We start from the raw sequence: 22674 nt of genomic DNA on the forward strand, positions 1-22674 counted from the left end.
CCAGCCCATTACCTCGGCCAGGCACTGGTTCAGTACAGCCACTGCCTCACCTGGATTGGTGGAAAACAAGAGGTAGAGCTGGGTATTATCAGCATACTGATGGTTCCACAGCCCACACCTCCTGATGACCTCTCCCAGCGGTTTCATGTAGATGTTGAACAGCAAAGGGGACAAAATGGACCCCTGCGGTACTCCATGGCAAAGCTGCCATGGCGCAGAGCCATAGTCCCCCAGCACCACCTTCTGGAATCGGCCGTTGAGATAGGAGCGGAACCACCGCCACGCGGTGCCTCCAACTCCCAATTCCGCTAGCCTATTCAGAAGGATACCATGGTCAATGGTATCGAAAGCCGCTGAAAGGTCCAGGAGAACTAACAGGGATGCACTCCCCCTGTCTCTCTCCCTGCACAGGTCATCGTACAGGGCGACCAAGGCAGATTCAGTACCATACCCGGGTCTGAAGCCGGACTGAAATGGGTCCAGATAGTCAGTTTCATCCAAGAGTGCTTGGAGTGTCCCGCCACCACTCGCTCTAACACCTTGCCCAGAAACGGGATGTTGGCCACTGGTCTATAATTAGTGACCATCCCTGGATCCAGTGACGCCTTCTTCAGGACCAGTCGGACTACCGCCTCCTTTAAAGGGGCAGGCACCCGACCCTCCCTTAGAGAGGCATTAACCACTTCCAAGATCCAGGTTCCAATCCCGTGCTTGGAATCCTTTATTAACCAAGACGGGCAAGGGTCCAAAAGGCAAGTGGTAGGACGTACTCGTCCAAGCACCTTGTCCACATCATCGGGCCACAATAACTGAAATTCATCCAATAATTCTGGACTAGACGGTAGCATTGGTGTCTCCCTTAAAACCTCTGAATCAATAGTGGAATCCAGCTCGTGACGAATCTGAGCGATTTTCTCCCTGAAATGCCTGGCAAAGTCGTCACAGCGGGCCTTTGAGGGTGGAATCAGCTCTTCTTTTGGACCTGGACGAACCAGGCCTTGCACCACTCGAAAGAGCTCCGCCGGACGGCATTGTGAGGAGGCAATGGAAGCAGAAAAGAATCTCTTTTTCGCCGCCCTCACCGCCACAGCATAGGCCCGATAGTGGGCTCTTAAGTGTGTTCGGTCAGATTCATCCCGTGATTTCCTCCACCTACGCTCTAGCCGTCTCCCAACCTGCTTCATCGCCCTCAATTCTGGGGTATACTAAGGGGAAGAGCGGGCTCTGCCCGGTGGGAGAGGACGCTTAGGAGTGATCGTGTCTACAGCCCTGGTCATCTCCCCATTCCACAGTTCGACCAGAGCCTCGACAGGAGCACCCGTCTTGTCAGCCGGAAACTCCCCCAGGGCCTTCAGGAATCCTTCCGGATCCATCTGGCTCCGGGGGCGGACCCACACAATCAGGTCCGCACCCTTACAGAGGGAGATGTCGCTCTCGAGCACAAACCTCACTAGGAAGTGATCTGACCTTATGGGGGTCTTAGCCCCAATAAGGATATCTTTAGGTCGATGGGTCAAAAAGGAGGGGGCCTATCAGCGAGGAACCAGGCCTCAGAATAGATTGGGTAACTGCACTGAGCAGGTTAAAGATGAGAGTAGACTGGCTGGCTGCAAAGAGTTTAGTGACAAAGGAGGGGGCAAAGAGATCATGGGATTTGACTAAGACGATCCCCATCTGAGCGTCATAGATAGAAGCTGCTTCCTGAGAAAGTATCAGGAGTTATCTGAACTGATTAATTGTTTGGCTGATGACAAAAGGGGCTGCTGTTGGAGAAATCTGATAAAATCCTGGCAGAAGGTTATGCAGATGTGCTAAGGTCAGATCTGGGCACTTTTCTGTTGGTATTGGCTGCTGGTTCTAGAGGATGGGAACTGATGGCTTGTATAGGGGCTGCTGGGGCCATTGTTTTGCTGATCAGGTAGGGCAGGTAAAGCTGCCAGATAGACACCATTGCAATCTCCCTCATTTGCGTGCCAAAACATACAGTAATCCCTGTGCCTCAGTGGCAATTTCACAGCTTGGGTAAAGTGGAGGCAGGAATAGAACAGGAATAGAGCAAGTGCAGGCAGCTAATCCAGAGTGGAAAGTCATGCAGCAAGACTTCAGGGAACCTCTGAAGTTGACTTTTAGACAATGATATTTTTTAGTATGTCCACTGATGCTTATTGGCAAAGGAGAATAAGGGGGATTCATTTTTGGACATCAAAGGCCCCATCAGATGATTAAGGGGCGTTTTGGATATGGGTGGGCAGGAAATTGTTTGGGGAATGAATCTGGATATGAAAATTGCCCCAGGCAGTTTAAAGTGGCTTGGATAGTGGACCTTTTTTCAAAGGTTAAAGGATCTATGGTGAAAGGGGGGGAGGGGGGTTGAAGAATGAAACTAGATGTATAAAATGGGGATGCATTGGGGACCGTTACAGGTGTACCATAAAGATGGCTGAGTGTGTGCTCAGGACCCTAGATCGGGGAGAATGGATTCCTTTGCCAGTTAACATGACTGGATGGGAGTATAATATATCTTGAGATCACAAGAGAAGGCCCAGCGGATACTAGAAAGCAGTCGAACTGGGTTTGGCACCTGTGAATACAAGGATGGGTGTGCAACCCTTCCCGTATATTTTTTCTTGAAAAGGGCGGGGGGGGGGAAGGTTCTCCAATTATCATAAGGGATGTACAGGGGTAGCAGTAGGAATAATAAAATTAGAAGATGTATCCTGCCAGGGTCATTATTCACAGAGGCATGTTAGAGACATATAGGTAACTCAGGAATGCTGTGTGGGAAAGGAACTAACAATCCCAACAAAAGGAGAGGTGATGGGGTTGGAGTAGCCTCTTTTGCAGTATCTACTCATGTATATTTAGTGCATTTTCAGGAGCAAACTGCCTGTGCAATAGTGGCTCTTGGAAATGCGACTGTGCGAGCGCTAGGGAAACTGGCTGGAGAGATGCAACAAATGGAGGTATATACACAGCAAAATAGGGTGGCTCTGGATTATGTTTTAGTAGCAAAAGGAGGAGCCTGTGGGGTGATTGGACACACCTGCAAGATGGATTCAAACACAACAGATATCAATGAAGACTTGAGAACAATCCAACAAATAATAACAGGGATCAAAATAAAGCAGGAGTCAGATTGGGTGACAACATGGCTGCCCAACTCTATGTGGATGAAACACCTGTTCGTTTTCATGTTAGAGATAATAGCCATGAGCATAATCTGCTGCATTTGCCTACAATGTCTACTGGTCTGCACCCCATATAATAAGGGGATGCGTTCGGGAAAATACATAGACAAGGAGGAAATGATTAGGATGATGGTATCAAAATTTAAGGATTAGGAATTGTTTCAAATCAGGGTGAGAGAAAGAAAAGGGAGGAATTGATAAGTGTGAAAGGATGATTTGAAACAAGGAAGAGTAAAAAGAAAGGTAACGAAGAAAATTACTTAGCCTAAAAGGGGTGGGGGTGGGGGGGCTAAGATCAGATAGCACAAAGTGGGAGAAAGCAGACAGGTAGACAGAATGGCCGAATACTGGCTCAATGACTTCCTGATTGTTAATTGACAAACTTGGCAGGACAAAATGAACCTATTGTAGCTCACCAGAGGCTGGGCTGGATTGGGAAGAAGGGCTGGTATTGGAGCAGTGTGGAGTAGGCGGGCGGAAAGAGTGTAAACTCCTGGTACCCTAGCCAATGAGGAGAAAGGAGGAGGGAGAAACGGCCAGGGACCGGGTATAAAATGGAATGTGAACATGTGCTCAGGGAGCTGGATGATGGGAAGGAAAAAGAACTCTCTTAATGCTTGGAATATTTTTCTCGTCTGACGGAAAGGAAAGAGTGTTTCTAACAGTGTGCCAAAGGCTTTCAACCTCTCTTGTGTCCTTTAAGCTGACTGAGACACCATAACCTGGGGGGAAACAGAATGGGTCTCCTTGCAGAAACAGGTTGGATAAGCAGCAATGCCTGAATTTGGGGCCAAGCATGTTTTATTCTGGTTTGCTGGCTTGTTTGAGAGTGCCCCTTGACTCTGCAATCAGCCTTCTGGAATATACCTGCTTTCTGCATGAGTCATGTGGCCTGATCCTGATGATTATATGGTCTTCCTTGCTGTTAGGGTTTTGCACTAATGCAAAGCTAGAGTAAGAATAAATGTGGGAGGAGGATAGAGGCTTCTTCTTCTTTGTGTTCAATTTGTGTGGCACCTTAAAGACTCACCCATGTACCATGGGATAATATTTTTTCATGGACAGACACAGGAAGTTGTTTTAGAAGCTATTCCTTTTCATAGGACAAGATTGTCCCTACAACCTCCTGCTTTATCCTCTGTTGAGTTTTTTGTTTTCTAAAGTCAAATGGCCACTTCTCCCCATCCATATTTTCAATTTTACAAAAAGGAATGTCCTTAGGAGACAGAATCCTTGAAAGACAACACACACACACACACACACACACACACACAGAGAGAGAGAGAGAGAGAGAGAGAGAGAGAGAGAGAGAGAGAGAGAGAGAGAGAGAGACTTTTTAGAGCCTGGGGCAACTGCCTCAGACAGCTGATTTAGAACAAAAAAAAACCCCTGTGAATTATTCAATGTTTAATCCATTAATTATTATTGTATTTTCTCTGACAGAACAGGGGAAATATTCTTGTAGGATTTTCTGTCTTGGGCCAAAATGATTTGACAGGCTTTGAGTAATATGTAGCTTGAGGGTAAGGTGGGGTATGTGTGTGCCCGAGGCAGACTTGCTGCTCTGCCACAGGCAGCAAAAGGTCTTGGAGGCAGCACCGGACCAGGCAGTAGAGACCTGTGGAATGGGAAAGGATGGTACAAGAAATCAAGTAGGATAAGAAACAGAAAGAAGATGGAAAGAGATCTGTGAACAGGGAAGCACGATCAGGTTACATTAGACTTACTGAGTAATCATAAACAAGTTTACGCAGAACTAAATAGTACTGAATTAAATGGGATTCATTTCTGGGTAAGTGTAAGTAACATTGGAGTCTCACTCTGTAGTAAATCTGCTCAGAGCTACATCTTGCTTTATACATTCTGAAATATCCAGATCTTGATAGAAACCTGAGATTGATAACTTTGATAACTTAAGATATAGGCAATCATAGCTAACCATGCTGGTCCATGAGAAATAAATAACCATACTGCACAGTTGGCTTATATCCTTTTTAGGAATTTTGCTTGTCCTAATGAAGATGTTCTGCTATGCATTTTAATACTGTAAGAGTTGCATGGGGTTGCTAGAAACAGCAATATATGGGATACATGTTAAGATCTGAAGACGTTTGTTGCCAAAAATATAAAACAAAAAGTTTTAGGATTCCAAGAACATCCCATTCCACCCTGCACAAAGATTTGGAATAAAATGAGGAGGCACCTTTGGTGGCATCCCCCTCTGCCTCCTCACTTGGTCCACTAATAATGTACTATTATTGCAATGATACTGGAACACTCAGTGCTGATTAGAACTTACCTGAAGTGTCAGAGTCAGTTGGAATACCATGCTTTAAAATGCTGGGGTACATTATAATTAAGGGAGACTTGACATAAAACCTTGAACCTTTCTGATCCTTTCTCCTAGCAATCTAAATATTTTTTTAAAAGGTCTGTGCTTTTACAGACCAGTTGGATCCAACACATGCACTTTCAGTGAACTTTAACTGTGGAACTATTGCTGGTACTCTGGCAGCACTGGCAACTCAGCCTGCTGATGTCATCAAAACCCATGTACAGTTTTCATCCGAAAAATATCTTTGAACAAGCCAAGTCATTGCTTTGATCTTCAAGATATGGATGAATTAATTAGTTAATGCATCCCATTTTAACTTTTTCTGTTCCTCTGAGGAGGTGGAAGGTTTCCAACCTTGTGAGTTGACTTAGGCTGGCACAGTTTGTTAGTAGCGTCTAGTGGTCAGGAAGAAAGACCGGCCCTGTCTTTCTTTGCTTTGGCTCCAAGAGCCATTCCTGAGCATTTGAGAAGCATTCATTTGTGGTTTGTATGCTGAGCTACACAGTCATTCTCTCTGCGTGAGTCATGCTCCTTGCAGTGGCTTCCCAGGGTTTCCAATAGGCTTCTTTTCTGGTCTTAGTGCCAGAGAATGAACCCTGCAAAGCAGTTGCTTTATCAGCAAGCTACATCCCTCCTGATCCCCAAGGCTGGATACCTTCTCCTCCCCTAAATATCTATCACCAAATTTTAGATTTCAATAAATTGCTTAATCCCAGAGTTTTTGATCTGGGCATCTTTCTGCATCCTTGTGCATGCACACATGAGTCTATGCCTTCCTAAGCATCTTCAACCTTGTGAAGGTTTTACATTTCTTCTAAACTGGCCCTTAAACCGGCAGTGTCAGAATATGGTTGAATGACTGATGTAATTGCCTGAACTTGCTTGGTGTACTGAGCTGCAGCTGCTCACAGTTTTTATCACTTTTGAGTATCTTGGATTGCCTTGAACCAGAAACAATGATGCTATTCCTTAAACAGGAAGCACAAGGAACAGAGAGGTTACATAAACCATATCTAGCTCCTTTGGCCACAAGATTAAAAATAGAAAGATATAATATATAAACCCTTTAAAGAAATTTAAATTAGAAATTTATTCTAGAATCTCAGATAAGTATTGAATGGTGCATGTATGCAATTATTTGCTCAACTGGATCTCTTTTTATTCCCAGGTTCAGATGTCCGTTCTGAATTATTTGAAGGGTTGAACGGTTCAGCTGCCTTTGTTAGATGCTTGTGGAGATCAGCTGAACTCATACAAAATGCATTATGAGTTGCAAATGAGACCATTAGTGTCATGTTAACATTTGTGTCTGCTTATATAGCTGAAGGCAGGGGTGGGCAACCTGTGGTCCTTCAGTTGTTTTGGACTATAATTCCCATCATCTCTTCCCCTGAGCGGCTGGTTGCTAGGGTTGATGGAAGTTGCAGCCTAAAACATCTGGAAGGCCACAACTTGTCTACCCAATATAGGACATCCTTACCACCACCCTTTTGTGACATGTGAGATTCAAGGAATAAGAGCTGGACACAGGATTGTGCGTTCTGTCTTGCACACACATTCTCCTTGGTCTCCCTTTTGCCTGGGTAAGGAGGAAATATCTCCAACCCTGAAAAAGAAACACAGTTCAGATAGCCCAGTTTTGTTTATTAATCCAGGCCCCTCTGGTTCTTCTGCAGCATATTGCCAAGCCATGCATTGTCCGATGCTCACACAATTCTAACAATGAGCAAAGCTCTACTAGATCAAAGGACGATCTAATCCAATATCCAAACTGACTGCATTGAGTTATTACATTTGTATCCTGCCCATTTTCCTCCAAGGAACACAGTGTGGTTTATATGGTCCTTCTCCCCTCCATTTCATCCTTACAACCACCCTGTGAGGCAAAAGAGGCTAAGAGCTCGTGACTGGCCTCAAATCATCCAGTGAGTTTCATGGAAGAGCAGGCACCAGAACTGGGATGTAGTGGGGAATCCTAGAATAGTAGAGTTGGAAGGGGCCATGGAGACCATCAGGTCCAACCTTTTTCAGGACACCAATTTACACCATCCCACTCAGATGACTTGAATGTCTCTACTGTGGAACAGCCCACAACCTACCTAGGCAACTGGTTCCACTGTCATATTGCTCTGACAGTGAGGACACATCTCCTGATATCTAGCCTGAATCTGGTTTGTCCCAACTTGAGTTCATTATTCTGTGTCCTATACGCTGGGATGAGCAAGAAGAGATCTTGACCCTAGTCCAGGTCAAACAGTGGGAACACCAGATTTCATATTTCTAACTCTCTTTCTTGTGAACCTTGCATTTCAGTTTCACAATCCCCTCCAAAAGCTTTCTTTCTCATTTTCCTAGATGTCATACCATATGAGCTGTTCCAGACCTGTTTTCTATTTTGCAAAGGAAAGAAAGACCTCTTTCTCCTTAGCTGCTGTAATTCCGTTTTTGAGGGAGTAGAGACTGGCACTTATGGGTCATTTAGCTATTTCCTGTCACCTGACTTGTTCAAATGGAAGCTGAACATCAGCCTCGGTAAGATTTTGGTTTGGAAATACAGGGCACACCCATGCAGCTGATGGCAACGGTTTTGGTTTTGCAGCTGGCTTGCAAAGAAGCTGGTTTGCAGGTTCCTGGGTTTGATAATACTCCTGCTGTGAAGGAGTCTGTGTATTTGTTTCTTTACCATCCGCCCTCATAATATCTGTTAAGTTTGAAAGTAAGTAAAGCACAGGCTTGCACTGCAGCCTTTCCCAGCCATGTTGGGCCATGAGTCCCATCACTACCATCTAGAAGGCACCAGCTGGGAAAGGGCATTCTCCAGTGTTCTCTTTCTTGTGCAATTGCCAGTGTGTCCAGATGTTGTCACTTAATAATGCTCCACCTTTAAGTAATCTTCCTGAGTTTTCCCACTGCTATTTCCATCCTTCCATTTCATCATCCAACCAGATGATGCTTCCAAAGGGTTGCTCAAAGTGCTCCCCTCAGAAATATATTGAACAGCTATTCCATCTCCAGGAGAAGAACTGGAGGGAGGAAGGAGAAACGAGAAGATGCTCACCTCCAGATGAAAGAGTGCTGACAATAAGGGATTCTCTACACCAGGCATTTATCACGTGCTTATGATCTCATGCTTACAGGAGTTTGGGAGTCCTTTGCAGGATGCCATGATCCGCCAAGGCCTCTCCCGGTTTTCCAGCAAGGTGGTACTATGATATAACTGTACTATAGCAGTTCTGAGACGTCTCATAAGGACTTCCTCCTTAATTATAAAGTGATAAAAGTAATTATGCCCATACCTTTGGTAACACTTTCAAGAGATTACTGCAAAGTCTTGTGTTTATAATTATTATTATCATTTCATTCTACTTCTGTGCTGCCCCATAACCCGAAGGTTCTCTGGGCAGCTTGCTAATGCTAGGACAGCATACAATACAGTGATAAAACAATTACTAAAACAGATACAATTGATAAAACAATAAAATAATAAATAAAACCATCTCATGATAAAATATAACTGCACACAACATGATAGATACAACCAATAAATTAACAGCCAAAAATTAAGTATAACAAAATATAAAAGTGTAAATTAAATTAATTAAATTAACTGAAAGCTGCTTTGAACAAAAATGTTTTCACCTGGTGCTAAAAAGAAAGAAGAGTTGGCATCAGCTGTACATCCCTGGAGAACCCAAAAGCATACATAACCAGTGCTCAACTTTCCAGTTGTGGAAAATGTGTCTTTTGGTTTTTTTTTTTCAGGATGCAAGAGTTTATCATTTCGCTTGACATTATTTATATTAATTTATATTAACAAATATAATAAATCATTAATTTATATTGTTAATTTATATTATTCTATTGAAGTTTGTTTATGGTTGTGAGCCGCCCCGAGGCTTCGGCGAATGGGGCGGCATAGAAGTCTCCTAAATAAATAATTAAATAAATATTCACTAAAGCAAAACCTTGAATTGGACTTCTTAAAATCCTTTTGAGGAGAGGAACTTCTAGAGGTTTTTTGGCACAATCTAATTTTTTAAAGTTTCCTTTAGGTATTTCTCTTATTGTCTTCTCCCCCTCTTTTTTCTTGTTCACAGATATTACATTAGATGTCAAGTGGTAGAGTGAGAATTTTGGAGGGTTTTCATTCATAGGGTCACCATAAGTCAGAGACAACTTGACAACACCTAATAACAGCTACAACAAATTGGTATATAAATATTATAAATAAATACTTAAGTATTTTGTGGTAGTCTGAGTGTCTGTGGCTTGTTCTGATTTAACAATATCACACTTTCCTTGCTCAAACCCGTCCCCTCTACCTAAAATAGCTGGTAGGCAGTGGACAGTTCCTGTAGGATGCCATCACTCTATCAGTCTCCACAAATTTCCACAAGTGAGGAATCAGGAGCGCACAATAAATGCATCCTGCTGGGAAGAGCCAATATTTCCCCAGATGGCCCCAGGATTCATCCCCGATGTTGGTATTTTTTTAAACACAACACAGCACCCCCTTGTGGGATTACTGGGAACATATAAAAAGGCAGAGAGTTAAAATGGGGGGCTGGGAAGAGGATTTGTTTTGAAGGATGCTTGACCCATCCGGCAAAGAAAGTAGAAGAGCCTGGATAGGTAAAATGTAGAGAACTTTACACGGAACCATTCTGTCTTTTTTCCTCAAGGGATTTGCAGTAGTAAGAAAAAAAAAAAAAAACAACAGAAGAGGGGTGGGAAAACTCACGAAGAGTGAAAGAGCTCGTTGTCTAGAATCCCCCCCGCCGCATATCACTCCATGGATGCGACAAGGCAAGGGTGCAGTACAAGTGCCCAGAGGAAAAGATGGCATCGCTGCAGCATCGTGTTTGAGGAGAAGCGCTGTCCATCTGCAAACGCTCGCAGCTTCTAGCGCAGCCCCACCCTGGCAATTTCCCTTCAACCTAATGACGGGCTCCACAAAAGGAGCCTTCGAGGCTGCACCCTCATCTGTTACTTTCTTGTAGTAGCCCTGGGATCTCTCTAATGCAGTTAGGCCCTCAAACGTTTTGAATAGAGGGCCAGTTGAAAGGTCCCAGCAATGGGCGCAGGCTGCCAAGGCGGTGCGGGTGGGGGGGTTGGCCGGGGTGGCGCATGTGCAGAAAGGCAGGGGCATGCCTGCAGAGATCCTTTTCTCCAAGCGAGTCCAAAACGATCTCCCCCTCGCCCGGAGAAAAGGATCTCCTGGCAAGGCACTGGCTTGCTCGCAAGGAGATCCTTTTCTACCAGCAAGTCCAAAATGATCTCCTTGTGAGAAAGCTGGCAGCTTGCCACGCGCACGAGCAAGCGAGCTATGGCGGGCTGGATGAATTGGCATGGTGGGCCAGATCCGGCCTGCGGGCCGTAGTTTGAGGACCCATGCTTTACAGCCCAGGAGCCGGATCTGGCCAGTCATGCCCTTTCATCCATCCACCGGCCATCCACCGCTGGGAGATCTCCCAGCGAGTTCAAAACCATCTCACGCTCACCGGTGGCTTGCTTGCTTAGAGATGGTTTTGAACTCACTGGGAGATCTCTGAGCGTGTGTGTCACCACTGCGTGTGCCCAACACCACCTCGTGCGTACCTGACGACGCCCAGGCACCCCCCCTCACTGGCTCGCGCATGTAGCTGCCGCCTTTCAACTAGCCCCCTATTGAAAAAGTTTGAGGATCCCTGCTCTAATGGGATCAGGAGGCTGCAGTTCCCAATTGTGCCCAATAGAGGGAAGCCCAGTGTCACCACTAAGATTTTTACTGTCTAATGCAGGGTCCTCAAACTTTTTGAACAGGGGGCCAGTTCACAGTCCCTCAGACTGTTGTGGGGGAGCAGACTATAGTTTGAAAAAAATATGAACGACTTCCTATGCACGCTGCAAATTTAATTTAAATTAAAATAAATTAAAATAATTAACATTAATTTAAAAAATTAAAAAATGTTTGCTCTGCTCACTTGGGCTTCAGCAGAAGGCCAAGATGTGGCAGGAAAGAGCATGTCCATATTCAAGGGACATAGCTACAACACAACCAAGGCACTAAATATAGTATTTTGCATAATACAGCTGATGACTGCAACTAGTATTTATGAAGCAAAAAATACTAAGGATAAATACTGTTAATGCCACTCTTAGTATATGAAGCAAGTCAGCCCAGAACAATCCCCACAATACACAATGACTGTATTTGGATGCAGAGCTAATGACTACCATATTTTAGTGCAACCTTGCCAAAACTGGTACTGTCCAGATGAGTTGGACTACAACTTCCATTGGCCATGCTGGTTGGGCATGATGGAAATTATAGTCCTCACCACCACACCGGTTCCAAGGGAGCAGGACCAGGAGCAGGTGGCTGGAGAGGTAAGCACGGGACGGCTCCCCCTGGCCGGGAGAGGGCTGCGAGGAGGAAGGTAAGGGCTTCTTTCGAAGGCGAGAGGAGGCAAGAGATGGGGCTGAGGCTGGCCGAATGGGGCGCCTCCTGCCTCTCCCTGCCACAGGGAGAAGCATGGCAGCCGTTCAACAGCGGCAGCTTGCCGATTGAAGGTTGCAGCGGAGGTGTGGGAGCTGCGGCCCCGCTCCGTCACAGCCTGTCCACCCCCAGGCTTGGTGAAGCAGCCACGGCTTGGCCCACAGCCTGGGGACATGGCTCACATACTTAAAAATGGATTTAAAAAGTTATATTTTTCTTACCTTCAATCCTTTTTTAGCGTCTTCATCTCTCTTTCACCCTCTTCTCTTCTGTTTCCCGCTCCATATTCCTGCTCTGTATATGCGTGCAACTGGGGGGATGGGGGGGAGGAAAGCCGGCGCACACGCCATTGAGCTGTTACAATTTGGCACGTGTGCCGGCTCTCTGCTCAGTGTCAGAGTACACCTGCGTCAGCTCAGAGCTTTTGGACTCGTTTTTCTCTGAGCGAGTCCAAAAGCTCTGAGGTGGGCTGGATAAATGAGCATGGCAGGCTGTATCCAGCCTGAGGGTCAAAGTTTGGGGACCCATGGTCTAATGGGTCCAGGAGACTGATCCATTAGATACACAAATGTTTCTGCTGACACTGGGCTGCCCTCCAGTGGCCAGTACTTGGAACTGCTGCCTCTTGATCCCATTAGCTTTTTAAATACGTACTGCTTTTAATGATATTTTAATTGTACATTTATCATTAGTTTTTATGGATTGTGTAAACCACCCAGAGAGCTTCAGCTGTGGGGCAGAATAGAAATGAAATTAATATCTTTTTCTCAGTAGTTGGTTGTTTAACAAATTACAGTGTTGGTATAGCTGTGTTCACACATCACAACAGCCCAGAATTCACCAACCATAGGGTTAGTGTTTTATGCAAACCAAGTTACTGTGTTTGATCTCTGGGCTTTGACTGGGGAGAATGTTCTCCTGGCTTAACAGGGCAATTAGCATGTTTACAAAGGGCTGCCAATGGCACAGGTGCCCATTTTGGCAGAGCTTGGAAGCTGACCATTGCTTTCAGTAACCACCTCTCTAGCTTTCTACTCCACAGAGGCAAACTAAAGACTTCCTGCTATCCAGAATGGGTTGCTCTTGCCTATCAAAAGAGGAATGGTGAGTATAATCTATTGCAACCACAAGATGCATCTGGTTCCATTTTGAAAGAGACAACCTCTGCTTCCTTGTGTTGCTGGTGGTTTAAAAAAATTGTTATTCCTGTGGCAGAGCATGCCAGAAGTTTTCCCTGCTGGTTACCAGCAATTACTTTCTAAAACAGACCAGGTGATTGCGACCACTTAGTGCAATGGAGTCACAACAGTAGCATCTGCCTACTGCGGTGAAAGATTATAAACAGATCCTTTCCTGTAATATACAATGGTCACATAAATTTAGAATCAAGAAGATTATCTGATACATTTCAGAGCAGCTGTTTTTTGTTTGTTTTAAAGAAGTTCTGCTGTGTAAGCCATGGATGATTATATAAACCATCTCCAAATCTGAGTTGACAAAATCCATTTTTCCTGACTTGCCTTCAGAACATACCTCACTTAGTGATGGTTCACACATGCACAGTTATTACTTAGTTACTGGAATAGCAAGTTACAGCTTGCATGTTGGAATAAACCGTCACAAGTACAACACCAGTGATTACATGTTCTGTCGGTGAAACGCAAAATGAAAGCTTTCTAGAGAGTCAATTCATGCATTTAGCTGCTAGTAATCCAATAAGTTGTATACAGAGTTGGGATTGTGTCAGGATGCAGACCTGAAAGGCGGGGCCTCCTCTTAAGAAGAAACTCACCTAGCAGATCTCTGGCATGTCTGTAAGTACATTTAGACAAGCAAGGCTTTCCAAACCTGGTGTTCTTCAGATGTGTTGCAATGCAGAGGTTAGCGCTGGACAAGAGAGGTCCGGATTCTGATCTCTGTTCAGCCATGGACCCAACTGGGCGATTTTTTGCCGGTCACCAACTCTCTACTACTTCACAGGGTTATTGTGTGGATAAAGCAGAAGAGGTGAATTATATATTCCACTATGAGTTCCTCGGAGGAAAAAGCAGGGTAAAACTAGTAAATAAGCCCTGTATAATTCCCAGCCAATATAACCAGGCTGGCTAGGACTTACAAGGGCTGCAGTCCAACGCATCTGAAAGGCACTGGGTTGGAGAAAATGGATTCAGACATTACAGTGGTTGGATCAGGGGTCCCACTCCAGCTGTCTGGGTTCCTGGCCAGTTCTCAGATTTATCAACCTCGGGAGCACAGGAATAGAGGGGGTGAGACAGGCAGGTTTGGGGCACTGGTGAAATGCCTGGCTAGCTGTAGAAGTGTCTTCTCAGGAGGAGGGATCATTTCATGTCTGTCTTAGATGGAAAAAGCTGGATCTCTCACAAATATCACACCCTCCCTCCAGCCTTCTCAAAAAGCACAATTTTACAACAACAGCTTCAAACACAGCTCTTTGCATCCCCTCTTGCTAGAAATGAATGTTAGCAGTCACTTATATAGGACAAACTAAAGAGGTGAGGACAAAAAGTACAGCTCTGCCCTTCCCTGGGGTGCCCAGCTGTAGGATCAAACCTACCCCTTCATCCACATTTTATTTATTTATTTATTTATTTATTTATTTATCTATTTATTTATTTATTTATTTATTTATGGATTTATATCCTGCCTTTTTCCTACAAAGGGCTCAAGGCAGCTTACATCATCTCTCCTCCTCCATCTTATCCACACAACAACAACCCTGTGAGGTAGGTTGGGCTGAGAGTCTGTGACTGGCCCAAAGTCACCCAGTTGGCTCCATGGCTGAGCGGGGACTAGAACTCAGATCGTCTGAGTCCCAGTCCCACGCTCTTAACCCCTACACCACACTGGCTCAGTTGTATCCTTGGTTCTTTTTCCTTGGACATGGCGGAATGTTGGAACTCTACCTTTTTAACATATGGCCACAGACAGTTACTTATAGCTCATCTTAGTACAAGTGAATATGCATTGTTGATAAAGTGCACATGAATGGCCATCTGCAATAGGAACCAAAGTGGAAGAAGAGCTGGTGTTAGGCTTAGTGGGATGCAGCTGCTCCCAGCACAACCCAGTCGGTCCTTCTGCTGGCTTTGCCCGGTGTCCTTGGGCAGTGGTGGTGGTGCTCATGCAACCTCTTCTGGGTGGGTGGACGTACTCAGTGTCCTCCAGGCAGGCTGGCCTGGGGTGGTTTCCCTGGAGGAAGTTGGCTGTGACTGTATCAGCGTGAGAGTAGCTGCCACTACTGGGTATTAAGCTCGATGGGAGGTGACAGGCATCTGTAACAGCCCTAGCAGGCCCTTTGGAGGACTTGGACATTGGCAACTGCCTGGTGATGCTGTCTCATGATGCTGGGCCTGGGAGACTTACTGACACTTCCTTCTAAATAGGCACATACAAGAGCATATTGTTAGGCTGCAGTCCTATGCACATTTAGTTGGGAGTAAGTCTCATTGGATTCTTTGTGACTTAGTTTCCAATAAAGAGAGAGGAAAGAGGGAAAAATAAGAGAAATGGAAAAAAAATTTTTTGTTGAGCAAAATGCCCATTAGCACTCACAGTTCTACAGTGAATGAACCACAATTTTGATGGCACTTGTCCATAAGAAATGAATGGACTGGATTCCTATTGGTTTATGTTTCATAAGGATATAGAATTTTGTTAATTTATGGAACACCTCAGACACGTACACACATATTTATTCAGATGGGGAAAAAGAGTAGCTTTGGACACGAAAATCAGGCATCTCTGATTCCAAAGTACTCAAGAACATCATACAAACAGTTAAAACATTAGCATTTAAAAATGATTTCCAGTGAAGATAGAGGAAATATGTCAACAAGAGTATTTCACTTGAAAATGGTCTTGGTTGGCAGTGACAATTTCTGGCACATGCTCTTTCATTTTATGCAAAGAGATCCTTTATTTAAAGAACTGTAAAAGGAAGTTAGAAATTCTTTGTGAAACTAGACTGAAATTTTAAAAAATACTTTCTTCATACAGATGTCTGTGCAGCCTTCTTGATGTTAAACTGAAAAAAGTCCTATGAGCCCCAGCATCTCCCATGCACAGTAGGTCCTTTCTCTCGTATCAAGTATATGGTTTGAGTGCTTGCACCTGGGTAAAGCAGAGGTGATTTCATGGATGTAGTTTTAATCAGGCATGGACAAGAGGTGGAAGAAATGTTGGCTGGTCCTTGACAGTCCTACTGAAGTTTAATCACACTGACACCATTTCTTGGCTCATGCTTTCATTTACAGCTGCCTCCTCCAACCTGATAATCTTCCGTTGTTTTGAATTTCAGCTCCCATTAGCCCTAGCCAGCATAGCCTATGGACAGGAGTAGTTGAAAACATCTGGCAGTCACCCAGTTGGAAAAGATGGACTTGTAAGAAAATTGCTTTTAACTACTGGAGAAACAGATTATACACCAAGTCCAGGCTTCCCTCAGTGGGTGCCTTCTGTTATGAACTTTAACACCTATCAACCCCATTAGCATGATCTTTGATCAGGAATTCTGGGAGCTGTAGTCCAAAAACATCTATGTTGGAGATGGCTGCAAAGATGCAACAGAGTGTTCCACATTTAATGCTGCCATAGGTGGGCAACTTCTGGTTCTCCAGATGTTCCAGCCTACAACTCCCATCGGCCCTAACCAGCCTAGCCAATGTTGAGGGATAACAGAGTTGTAGGCCACAACTTGCTCACCCTTCTTGCTCTATGGGCTTTGCATGCAAATTAGCCCTGAGAAGCAGCCAGGACTTTGATATAGGAAGAGAACTTGCTGGGTCAAGAAAAATGGTGTTGCGCACTATGGCTGTACCCAGACCTCACACCAACCCGGATCCTGTCAGTAAGGAGCTTCTTAGGAACTCCCAGAAACATCATTCCCAAGGAACCAGAGCCTTTTACACCAAACAGCATGAAAGCTTATTGAGAGGGGATGGACTGAGAGGTTCCAGTCCAGAGGAGCACCACCATAAGACTCCCAATTCTTCAAGAAGAGGCTGGACCCTGAGATGGGTCATCTGGCCCCGAAGAAATAAAAGGATCAAGTTGGGCTGCTGACCTTGTTGGAGTGCAACCTCTGCTTGAAGTACTCCAGGGCCCTAAAACTCTACCCTGACAGGCTTCTCTGCCTCAGCATCTGAGCCACCCTCAGGCATCTGTGTACTCCATTGGTCCACACTTGAAGTCAGGACAAAGCAACAGTGTAATCCATCACTCCAAAGTTTCTGCTGCTACATGGTACCAATAGCTTGATTGTACAGCCCAATCCCTTGTGAAGGCATCACATTTAGATGTGAAAGCCTGAAAAGAACATGGAAAATGATCCCAACCTTCCCCTTCCCGTCCCCCTCTGTTCTTCCTGTGAATGGGAAAGAAGTGAGGAAAAACTGAGGGGTTATATTCCATGTTATTTTTCTGGGCCTTCACAGGAAATGGTCCCCAGAGCACTGCCAAAAAACGAAGTCCAAGAAGAGGGAGCATTTCTGAGTCCGTCATCACACAGTGGTTTTGTCATCTCCCAACTTGGCTCCCATTGATGGGAAATTGTTTACAGCAGGGCCAGGGAACATCTGGTCCATAAGGTTTCTCTCTGCACTATGGAGATTTGGGCTTCTTCTGTTCGCCCAACCCTTTACCCTCCTCATGCACTGCTGTCTGTTCTATAAGCTTTACAGGATCATTGGACGAATGATCCAGGGTCATCATGTTATTTCCAAACGAGAACTGCAATGATCAAGCCAGGCCCTTAAAAGTGTACACTCACCCAAGTATAACAAGCTGCAGCTGTAACTAGGTAGGACGCTAGTCATTTTGCATGTGGTAATGGAAGTGGAGATTGACATGCTTGAACGAAGCTCTTCAGAAACGTATAGATGCTGTTGTATTTCTTGTGACTTCACAGTAAATTTGCACTTGATGTGGCAAAGTAGCGACGATCATTGCTCATTTGATTAAAAAGAGTGAAGAATTAAGGTTTTTAGGAAAGTACATGATTTTAAAAAATGGTATGTGGGATATCTGTCATGCCATATTTGCTAGAAATATCTGGCCAGCAAAGCTGGTGGCCAGTTTGCATGCACGGCAAACAGCAGGTCTGTTTCTCTTGCTGCTATACTGATAAATATTAGACTAAATCCACATGTCCAGGTGTTTTTAATATTTTTAATCTATTCAGCTTTTGTTAAACCAATGTCTGGCCCTGTGTTTGCTGATAAAAGAAATATTAGAAGCTTAACTATAATGTTCATTTCTAATCTGCCTGGCAGCTGTAAGGTAAGCACTTTAATAATTCAAAAAAATCTTAATTGTTCAAAGTATTATAGCCTGGATCCAGATTTAGGTGTGTGCAACTGAGATGGAGAAAACAGACCTTTTGCCTTCACAGCAGCCTCTCCAGTCCCATGGAAATGCTACGCAGAGGGGCAGGGGACACAGCTGAAGTGACTCAGCTGGGGGGTGCAGGAGGAGGGGGATAACCTTGAAAGCTGGGTGAAGACTCCTTCTGCAAGCAGATTCGGGGGGGAGTACTGCTTGCAGGGTGAAGACAGGGTTCCTTTTTCAGGTTTGGTCCTGGCATATTTTGCTCTGTTTCCCCTTGTTGGTGTCAACTTGTTCTATAGCGAGTTGATCCAATAGGTGGATTTATGTATTTTTTTAAATGGTGGCAATTTGTGCACATACCATGTTTCCCTGAAAATAAGACCTATCCTGAAAATAAGACCTAGTACTATTTTTGGTACTTGCTAAAATTTAAGACCTACCCTGAAAATAAGACCTAGCTGTGTTTATTCCCAGGGCCAGTAGGGAACATAAAGAGCCTTTTTAAACTTTATTTTTTAACTTAACTTTAACTTAATGCACTGTGTGGAGGAAAGATGCTTATGCGGCTCTGTTCCCTCTGCACCGAGCTGCATAAGCCGATGTTTCTTCTATAGCACTGGCTCCTGTCACAGGCGGAGCGACATGTATTTTCAACTAGCTGCTTTTGTTCAGCCTTTAGGGTTTCCTCTGCAGTGCCTATCACTGTGTAAGGAGTGGGGTTTGGGGACATGATCCAACCAGAGTTAAGTCCTAAGCCCAGTGCAAGCGTAATATTCCCAGTCTTCTAACTATGGAGAGGAAATCAGGGTGGTGTTTGCTTGTCCTTCTCCTTTCACACTTTCTTCTTCTTCTCCTGTCCCATGGCCTAATGTAACGGTGGTATTAGTCTAATGTAACTACAGTGCAGTGTACTGGTACTAACTAACTAGAGCTAATGGTCAGCGTGGTGGGTAGCATCCCTGTTTAGTCATATGTATCACAGAACTATTTTTAATCAACGAGGCTTAAACCTAGTTGTGATCACCTTTCCTTTTGCTCTCAAAGGGTCTGCCCTAAGTATGATTCAGTCTGAATTCAAGCCAGAAAATTTTACATCAGTTTCCGGCACAGGCTTCAAAGTAAACTTTGGGAAGCTGGCATGCAAATATAATGCTGGAGCACTGACAAACCAAAACTTGGAAAAGATGGAGGAACCCCTTGTGGAAAAGTGGGGTGAGGGGTGGGGCAAAGGGCATGTTTCCAAGCACATGATGTGCAGAGTCAAGCGGTCATTCTCATGACATGTGCAGTACCATTTCACTTGCCTAAACTGGAGTGCAAAAGTACGTGTGCCCAGTGAAATTAAGGGAATTTAGAAATGTTTCATTTTGGCTTGACTGTGCCGTATTACTGGAATACTAACCATTTGGAACATTGCCTGGTAATCTAGGTTTGTTTTGTTTTCTTAAAAGAAAGAGATGTAAAACTGAAAGTGCAGATTGCATTTATTCTCTGCATGGATGGTCCTCAGTAAGGTCACGCAAGTACTTAACACACCAACCAAATAGTTCCTACATTCAAATCACATTCAGGTCAGTGAAATGTTAATTCTTCTATACAAACAAACAAAAATGATAATATTAATAATAACAAAAAAGACACGTCAGCAAGAAAAATAACCTAGTTCTAAGTTAACAGTGGCAGAATGCTATCGAGACAACGCCATAGAAACCTCACTGAAGCAGGAGTTAAATTCAGGCCACTTCATAGCAAAGCTGATCACAGACTTTTAAAAATATTGTTCTTTTCTTTCTTTCTTTTATTTAACTTTGGGTTTGGGAGTCAGATTTTTCCAGTGTGATGTGCTAATTCAAAAATGCTAATGCAAAAGCATAAGACCCCACCTGGCAGGATAAAATATATTTTAATTCCTCTGAATATTACTGCTGACTGACACCCATTTGCTGGTGATCCGCTTCTGCCTCCTCTTCTTCCACATCTGCATTATATTCTTCAAATGCATCATCGTCTACATCTGGAAGCCCCAATAGCTATTTGAGAAAGAAGGAGGGAACAAACGCTGAGTGTGATGTGCAATGTCAAAACGAGGCAATATCACTTGAAGTTCAAGAACAAACTTGGTGTAGTAATTATAGTTCCACATAATCCAATCTAACATTCAGAAGAGGAGCATAGCTTAGTAGCTCCACAGGGATTCCACACCTATTCAGGGCAAACCTAAGGAGATACAACCAACTCAGAACCCAGGCGCTGTTGTAAGGTCCTGGGTGGCTTGTTACTCATGGAAGGGTGGATTGTTGAGGTCTTGTGGTGGCTTGGTAACCACGCTTGCTGCATTTGCACACATGTTATGGTGTGCTTCTGGTGGGGCACAAAAATTCAAAATGATGGTTGCCAAAATGAGAAGCCAACCTTGTGAACCTGTCCTGGTCCTGTTCACCCATGCGAACACGGCAGGAGGGAGCCTATGCCCTGCCCACGATTGGCTCTGGCCACATCCACTGCATACAAGCAGTCCTTGAACCACTACTTGTGGCCCCCATGGTCAACAGGACTGCCAACTCCTGAGAGAGTGGAACAGTAAACAAGCTCCTTCACTAAGAAGTATAATGTGCTCTTTGTTCAGGGTTGGGGTGAGGAAACCTCTTGTTTTTCCACTCCTTCCAAGATATCTCAGTACATTATGAAACTCTACAGTAGATGCATCAGGAAATAACTCTACCACAGAGTTCCACACAGCCAACTGGTCTATGATTCTTCAGACACAGCATTCAACCAACACAGTAACACATAATTTGTCATATGGGTGGGGAACCACTTTGGTTTTCCTCCTATCCCAGTTGAGACTCTCCCTTTGGAAATAAATTTCTATTTATACCCATTTCAGAGCGCTTCTGAGAAACCACAATGGAAGCGCGCTGTATTCAGCATATTCAGCATGTTAAGATTCAAACCATGGCCTCAACTGAGCCAAAGGGAAACTGCGACTTACAGGTCTGAATGATTTGAAGACTTTTTCCAGTATTTCATGGAGTGTCTTTTTACCACAGGAAGAGATATAGTCCTGAGCCAACTGCAGGAAAGGCAAGCAATCTTCACTTTCACTCCAGACGTGCTAAAAGACAAGAGGAGGCAAACAAACCAGGGGTTGAGGAGGACTCTGAAAAACTGGGAAACCACTGCTCAATTGTGGTTAGGAGAAAGCTAGTGGGTTCAGGAGAAGGCACATTTGTTTGTTTGTTTGTTTGGAGTGCCTGTATGCCACCCCATTTGCATAAGCCTTGGAGCGGCTTCCAATCAAATAAATAACAATATACAAAAATATACAGAATTGGAAACATCCCGGAGTTAGATAAAAGCAATAAATAATTCAACAATCAATTAAAGTAACATTTAAATATAAAGGTCTTGGCCTGGCACCAAAAAGCAAATAATGACGGCGCCAGGCGGACCTCTCTGGGGAGCACATTCCACAGATGGGGCGCCACCACAGAGAAGGCCCTCCTCCAGGTACTCACCTACCTAATTTCCTTCACGGAGGGTTCCCGGAGAAGGGCCTCTGCCGCTGATCTCAGAGGGCGGGAGGGCAAATATGGACGGAGGCGCTCCTTCAGGTACCCAGGTCCCAAGCCGTTCAGGGCTTCATAGGTAAGCACCAGCACCTTGAATTGGGCCCAGACCTCAATGGGGAGCCAGTGAAGCTGACAAAGGACTGGGGTTATATGAGAACAACGCCCAGTCCCCATCAGCAACCTGGCAGCTCTATTTTGCACCAATTGAAGTATCCGGACTGTCTTCAGGGACAGCCCCATGTAGAGCGCATTGCAGAAGTCTAATCCGGAAGTGACCAATGCATGCATCACTGCCGCCAGGCAATCGTCCTCCAGGTAGGGACGCAGCTGATGGATCAGCCGAAGCTGATGGAAAGCGCTCCTCGCCATGGCTAACATTTGAGCTTCCAAGGTCAGCTTTGGGTTGAGGAGCACCCCCAAGCTGTGGACCCTGTCCTTCAGAGGGAGTGCTACTCCATTCAGGACAAGGTCCAGGTCCCCCAACCCAGAGTCCGAACCACCCACCAATAGGACCTCCATCTTGTCTGGACTGAGCTTCAGTTTGTTGGCCCTCATCCAGCCCATTACCTCGGCCAGGCACCGGTTCTGTGCAGCCACTGCCTCACCTGGATCGGTTGAGAAAGAGAGGTAGAGCTGGGTATCATCAGCGTACTGATGATTCCGCAGCCCACACCTCCTAATGACCTCTCCCAGCGGTTTCATGTAGATGTTGAATAGCAAGGGGGACAAAATGGACCCCTGCGGAACCCCATGGCA

General features: G+C 44.8%; 1 protein-coding gene across 1 annotated transcript in view; it reads right to left on the bottom strand.

Moving 5' to 3' along the window:
* Positions 1–19812: 19812 nt before the first annotated feature.
* The window catches only part of MTURN (maturin, neural progenitor differentiation regulator homolog), a 20005-nt gene continuing 17143 nt past the window's right edge, over positions 19813–22674 (bottom strand). Inside the window, exons 2-3 of the mRNA XM_044419161.1 lie at positions 21339–21461; positions 19813–20376 (exon numbers count right to left, since the gene is read on the bottom strand). Of these exons, the coding sequence (XP_044275096.1) occupies positions 20266–20376; positions 21339–21461 (234 nt within the window). The 3' untranslated portion in view covers positions 19813–20265. The remainder of the gene's footprint in view (positions 20377–21338; positions 21462–22674) is intronic.

The sequence above is a fragment of the Varanus komodoensis genome, unplaced genomic scaffold (genome assembly GCF_004798865.1).
Source record: "Varanus komodoensis strain SLA01 unplaced genomic scaffold, ASM479886v1 scaffold10, whole genome shotgun sequence".
NCBI lineage: Eukaryota > Metazoa > Chordata > Lepidosauria > Squamata > Varanidae > Varanus > Varanus komodoensis.